The 7,228-nt window shown below is 38.1% G+C and overlaps 1 protein-coding gene across 1 annotated transcript; it reads right to left on the bottom strand.

Annotated features, from left to right (window-relative positions):
* Positions 1 to 6,173: 6,173 nt before the first annotated feature.
* Positions 6,174 to 6,578, bottom strand: LOC131077468 (uncharacterized). The gene has a single exon (XM_058014956.1). It carries the CDS (start codon positions 6,576 to 6,578, stop codon positions 6,174 to 6,176), a length of 405 nt encoding a protein of 134 aa, XP_057870939.1.
* Between the last annotated feature and the right edge of the window lie 650 nt (positions 6,579 to 7,228).

Here is a 7,228-nt window from a genome sequence, read left to right as displayed (position 1 = left end):
TGCAATTATCAAGTCCTTAATAAGTCCAATGTCAGTTTCAATATGAAGAAAATGTTTGTACAATAGTAACTCATTCCAACAAAATGTTTCAAAATGTTCTGAGTCTTCCTTTGGAATGTTGTAGAACTGGAGGTAAACATTGACAATGACTTTTACATGTCTCTCTTTCCATTTGGATCCTTTACAACTTGCAGAATAGGACAAAGATCTTGCATATTTGAGTAATGTTATTGTCTCTAGCTCTGGAGGTCGTTCAATATAAGTGTGTAAGTAGCTAGATTGGATTTGGCTTTCAATTGTTGTTCTTATTAGTTAGTGAAACACTTTTCATCCAACATTCAAACATGTGAAAGATCAGTTGCAAATAACAAGGGGTAATTTTTGAAGCATATGACATGTTTCCTATGCTTCTATATCACGTTTTTCTACAATCTTTGTCATGAATTTTTGATATGCCATGAGGGCTAGATGATCTACTTTTTGGGTTGCAAATATTCTTGTTAGCATATTAGTATAAGTCTCAGATGTTCTCTCTGCTTTTGATACATACTTGGCAATGTATTTTAGAACAAGTGCTCATGAGATAACAGGTTGGCAATCTATGTTGGCTCTCCATATCAAAATCATTTTTGGGTTGTGTATGCTTAACCTATCATCATTTCTTGAAAGTTCATATTTTTTCTTCCCAGAATCATCACATGATAAGGTAGACACAATCTGCTCTTTCCACGGAGCTTTGTATCGACACTTTAGTTTTTTTCCCTTCTTCCATAAGAAGGTTCCCTCCATGAATTTGGTGTGCCTTTGGCCACAATTAATTATTTATTTATAGTCGTGAGAGGGATCTATAGCAAATATCTCAGTTGTATTTAGCAAACATGGACCATCTAGCGAAGATCGATAGATTGTGTTTTTTCTTTGTGATGCATCATGAGGGTTCCAAGCATTGACATACTTGTCAAAAATGTCTTGCTCTTACAACTTCTATGTTGTTCTTCCAATTAATTTTATCCATATCTAGTGCACTTTCAAGCTAAATAAACCCATGTACATGTGCAGTACCTCTATGTTGCCATCCATATCTATACCAGTAGTATTTTTCACCAAGGAGTTTCTTGATGACTTCCTCGCAAAAGATTTTGAATCTTTCATGCAAGTATAATGATGTGGTATGCATATTATTGATTACATTATTGAGGCATTGTTTATTTGATTGGATTTGCACAACCGCATCATTTGAGAGTAGTCATTGTAAATATGGCCACTTGGTGTCTGTTGCACTTAATGTGACTAATAGAGTGGGTGATCCTATTTGGTTGATCATGTTTATCAACTCAGCATGACACTTGTTCCAATATGGTCTTGCGCTTCTCATGGAGGATCCAAAGTGCATAAGCTCCTTAGCTAATTGTGTGTCACGAAGATTTTTTAGGTGTGTACAAAGGTTTTCAATAGTGGTTGGCATGTTTTCTTTTGCAATTTATTTAATGAATACAGTTGCAAGGCCTTGGTTGTCACATCATAAGATTGAATATAAAATATTGAAACCTCGGATGCTTTCCAAATCTTTGATCATGAAATCTCATCAAGTGCAATGCATACTCTTGCATTTTTACTTCTCTAATTTGTGCTTTCATCTGTAGTGTGGTTCCATCTAGGAAGAGAGTTGGAAATGCCATATCTAGAAAACCCTCAGTATTGTATTTATTTATTGGAGATGAGTCTATCTCAGGCCACTCAATAATGTTATTTGTGTTGTCCTCTGGTTCCAGTGCTTGCTTAATTATCTCTAATTCATGATGTTTACCAAGTAATTTAGATGTAAACGATGATGTGTATATCGTGCTAATTTCATTTTGATCTTCATCGATGATCACTTCGTTATTCGGTATCATTATGTCTTCATCTATTTGAATGGTATGAAGCATAATCAAAATGTTCATGCTTGTTTCAAGGATTTGTGCTAAATTTTCAACATTTATGGTAACATCATTATAGTATGGGTCATTTGGCCTTGTATTGCAATGCATCTCTAACATGACTTCTAGTCACATAACAATCATAATAATGTCCTTGTGTATTCAGTCTTTGAACTATGAGCACATCTAATTCTTCTATTCTATGTGGAAGTACCTGTGCAATGTTCTTGATGTCCTATGTGAAGCTTATTGTGTGACCACTATATTTATACTGGCCTTCAAGAGCATGGGTTACTAGTAATACTAGGTTCACTCTAGCAATGAGAATTTCCTCCACTTGGGAGACTCTTTTCAACACAACAGGTTGTTCCCCTAGGTCCATATTGTTCACTAATGAGAATTGATGTATGCATTTCTCTTTGTAGCATCTTTTGCAAATAGCATTAGAATCTGATGATTGAAGAAGCATGCTCAGATAACATTCCTTGCATATAGTTCATATTTGTAGGTTGGATAATCTATCTATTCTTTGTTGCAATATTATCGATGCTACTAGGAAGTTAGCATTGTTGTTGAATGGTGTCATATGTTATCTATGATGTTGATTTGAGGTATGTTTATCTTGGCATGTTTGTTTCTCTGAGTTTCTGGTGTGTTTCCATGCATTTATTTCTTGTTTGTGCTGAGCATAATAATCTTGGTTTATTTTACGCTTTTGTAGCAATTAGGATTTTAATTGTTCTGAATCAATTTGACTTAGTTCTAATTTTCATACACCTACGCGCAGCTATTTCATTTTTATGGTGGGCATAGTAATCTCGACTTCTTTTTCGTCTTTGTAGCCTTTCAAGTTTTGTTTGTTGGGCATCGGCTTTATTAGTTTCAATGCAAGAGTTCATCATCTATACTTTTTGAAATGGTAGGCTAGGTTAGTGAAAATCATAAGAGAAAAGTGCTAAAAGAAATGTCAAGTAAATTCTACATACAAATACACATAAACAGGCATATACATATTGTTAGCAATATCATAATCAAATGTACTTAAAAAAAATATGATATAATTAAAACAAGCAATACTAACAGAAGTAAATTTCACATTTTATGACAAATATATTTGACATCATATAAGTGAAACATGCAATATTGCAAAAAATAAAATTCTCATTTTATAACATAGAGTAACATGTGTTTATAAATTTACATTCGATAATTTACATATACCTAAGCAAAGAAATACTTACATATTGTTTAGGAGATAAGCACATACAAGTAATTATTGCAATTTTTTTACATTTTAAGAATATTAATCAATTTTGGCATTCACTTCAAATAATATTGGAGTTCAAGAGACGAAGCTCCAATTTAGGTCTTATACAAAGTACATTAATATATATCTTATATATTTTTAAAAATATGACATTAGTATTATATTATTTTATATCAGTATAATATTCCAATTAGTATTTTTATAATAATTATAAACATATTTATACATTAGACCTAACCATAATAAAAAAAAGTTACTATAACACATTTTTCATATTATTTTTGTGTAAGGTTGAGGTTGAGATCATAATGCAATATTAATATTAAATTATTAAAATTATTATATATTATCATACTATATTGCAATGGCTTTCTTATTACTATATTTTAAATTTGTATATAAATAAATTGCATAATGTTTGTATTAGTAAATTGTAGTAGACTAACCTAACCCAAATAGAATAATAATATTATTAATTTATATTTTGATTTTAAATATTTATCTCCAAAAAATTGATTAAATAAAAATAACTGAAATCTAAGTAAATAACAATCCTTATCTAACCTTAATTGTAATTCTTCACATCACATTAATTGAAACCCTAACCCTAACCTAAATGTAACTCTAATCATCTCTCTAATTGTTTTTTATTAATAAAGCAGTGAGAACAAGGGCATTGACCCTTTACATAGAAAAACTATTAAAAATCATAGCACATAAACAACACTATAATAGCAATTAACAACAACTATCATAAAAAAGGAACCAAGTCTTTAGAAATCAGAAACAACATCAAAAAACAAAAATAAACTACAGGGGTGCCTTGCGCGCCCTAGTGGCATCCATAGCATTGTTCCATTCATTAGACAAGAACTTGTAGAGGTCCCTTGCCTCCATGCATGTCCTCCTCAGTGTCCGCATAGCATTCTCTCAGCAGAGAGAGGGTGAGTGCAGAACTATGTAAAACTTGCACATAGAATTTGTTTAGGCCCACCATTTGGGCTTCCCAAGCCTCCATCTTTTTCTTGAGTTGGTTAACATCCTCCTTGATAGTCTACAGATCAAGAATAGGGCTGAGGCTTTCAATTCTCTGTGTGATGTCCAACACATCCATGCTCAGCTTTTCCATTTGTTGGAGACTAGGGACCTCCTGGGGGTTCTCAGCAGCCAAGTCATCCATAGTTTCTTCAGTCTCTTTGGGCATACCACCAGCAAGGGAGTTATCACTATCCTTAACCAGACCCATCAGAGGGATAGAATGCATTACCTGTTTGGCCATATTTAAATCCAAATCCAAATTAACAGATTCCAAAGCTTTGTTGTCAGGGATTTCCACGCCTATAAGACCCTCAGTGTCCGTGTTCATAGGGGTCGTGTCCTTATCATCAATGAGGTCTTGGGTTTTCATTTCAAAGATACTCATGTCAGCGATGCCAATAATGGTCGGGACCATAGGGTCCCTAGTCACAATAACATCCACAACATCCCCATCAGGGGCCCCATAGTTTTAGGGCCCTCCTCCTTCTTGTCCCCAATGGGGTCCTCCTCAGAGTCCAGATTCTCAATCACTGGGGTCTTCTTTTTGCGGCCTTTAGAAGCAAGTCTGGAGGATCTCCTTTTAACCTCCGAATCCGGGGAAGGGTTGTCATTCTCAGTGTCCTCAGAGGAAGAATTGTCATCATAGACAATGTGTTTGCATTTAGCAAGGGTTTTGCTTTTTCCTTTGGACAAGGAGCGAGAAGCATTGGGAGAGGCAGGAAGAGTTAAACTAGGGGAGACTGTCGATAAGGAAATAGTCGAGGAATAAGCAGATAGGGACATGGTGGCCATAGCAAAACCCTCATGGGGATATTGGAAGAATCTAGGGAAAGTTGTAGACAGGGCCACGAGCTGCTGGGGAGTCGGCATGGGGGCTAAGAGAGAGAAAGATTCTGGGGGGGCAGAGAGTCTCATGGAATTTATACAACCTGTAAATAAGTCCTCGGTGGAGGAGGTAGGGAGGCTTATCCCCATGCTTGGGGTCCATAGTGTCTTTAACAGAGCTCTTTATAGAGTGCAATAAATAAAATGACAGACAAAGCAAATCATTGTTACGAAAGTGATTGAGGAGGGGCAAATGGTAGTAGTAGAATACCTTATAGGTCTGCCTTCGAGAGTGAAGTATTTCATGATCATGAGGCAGATCATGTTCCATGAGTGCTTGAGCTCCTCCCAAGAAAACCCACCTTGCATGTTGATGGATTCTTCGCGGTTACGAAAGAACCGTTTCAAACCTTCACTATTTGCAACATGGTTGGTGCGCTTCCAGCGGCGGCCATCCAGGGTCAGCTTCATAGCTTGGGCAATAGTCTCCTCAAAGACATCAAAGGCAATGCCGCCAACCAAGACCTGCCTCCCAAACCAAGAGGAGGTGAAAACAGCTGAGAGCTGCTCATCATGGCCCTTCAGGCAATCCTGGAAAATTGGCAACCCCACCTTCAACACAAGAGTTCCAGACCAGGGGGTCATTTTTAAAATCATCTGGATTATCCGGTTCATATCTAACTCTGTCACCCCCCATATCTTCCACCAACAAAGCTTCTTTAGTCATGAAACAGAGAAAGTTGCAAAGACCCTTCGAGAAGCAAGCTAGGAAGAGAAAATGGGAAATGTGTGAGCCCGACATCAATAAATGAGAAATGAAGTTGGGTGCATGGGAAAAAATGAAGTCACTTTTGGAAATGATTTCCTGGTTACAAGGCATTAAGAGCCAGCAAATACCGGCGGCAACCAACACGTTTCCAATCCAGTCGTACCTCATCATGGCTCTGCAAGCACAAGTGAAATGACAGCACAACAACCTATGTGTCATCGCCAGCCTGGCTGAATGAGTCACCACCACGTCAGAAGGGATCGGAGGAATATTCCCATTGTTTGAATTATGAAACCACCACCTCCAGACTGCCTCGAGGGAAGAGAGGAGGGTAAGGGAAGCATTTAGCATCCACTCAATCATTAGTGGAGATTTTGGATTTCTCTTCCTGGAGGAGGAATTTAACATGGTCTGGGAGGGAGTTGTGACTTCTCCAACATCTCAGCCCTAAGAGGTTTAGGCCAATGGTTGCCATGGCATCCGTCACACGGTTGCCTTCCCTGTAGATATGCATAGCTCTGAACGAGTCAATCCCGGAGATGAGCCTCAAGGTGTCCTTGATGGTTCCTTCAATTGTCCAATTAAGCTTATTCCGCCCTTTGACAGCATCAATGATAAGCATGGAGTCCCCCTTAATGTCCATATTCTTGACTCCCATGGCGAGGGCAATACGGATTCCCCAAGCTAAGGCCACCGCTTTAGCCTGATTAGAGGAATGCCCATTCAGGTTACCCGCATAAGCAGCAACAAGGGCCCCCATATGGGATCTGATCACCCCTCCACCAGCAGCTAGGCCCCCCTGGCAGCCCCATCAAAATTGAGTTTGAAATTTGTAGTCGTGGGGAACCAGACCGTGCTTTGTCTTAGAAGTCTCTTAGAGAAGTCAACAAGAGAGAATGAGGGGGGAAGGTTCCAACATCTAGCAATTCCCCAGTCCCAGGTAGAGGGGGGCTTGGATGCTATCTGGGTTTTAGAAACAGAGATGTTCTCAAGAATCAAATTAAGGAATCGAGCAAACATCGTTCCACTGAGGTCTCTTTATCTCTGAATATCTTGTCATTTTGTTCCTTCCAGATACACCAGCTTACGTGGGGGGGATCTGCTTCCACAGTTGTTGGATATGGGGGTTGGAAGAGGGGCCCCAAAACTCTTGAGATAGATTTAACAAATTATCATTCATTACCCAACAGATATTAAGCTTACTGTAGACCATCCCCCAAAGCTCCTAAGTGAAGGCACAGTGGAGGAAGGGATGGGCAGGACTTTCTTCATCATTTTTGTAGAGGATGCATCTATTAGGGAAATGGAATCCCCTCTTGACCAAGTTGTCTTAGGTCAAAATTTTCTTGAGGAGAGCAGTCCACCAGAAGAAATTAACCTTTGGGAGGAGTTGGAGATTCCAGACCTCTT

The sequence above is a fragment of the Cryptomeria japonica genome, chromosome 10 (genome assembly GCF_030272615.1).
Source record: "Cryptomeria japonica chromosome 10, Sugi_1.0, whole genome shotgun sequence".
Classification (NCBI taxonomy): Eukaryota; Viridiplantae; Streptophyta; class Pinopsida; order Cupressales; family Cupressaceae; genus Cryptomeria; species Cryptomeria japonica.
The sequence above is the reverse complement of the archived record's forward strand: the minus strand, read 5'-3'. Positions and strand labels throughout refer to the sequence as shown.

What these genes read in the sequence shown, in the direction of transcription:
- LOC131077468 (XM_058014956.1), bottom strand. Translation starts at nt 6,578, where the DNA reads ATGGGGGCCCTTGTTGCTGCTTATGCGGGTAACCTGAATGGGCATTCC.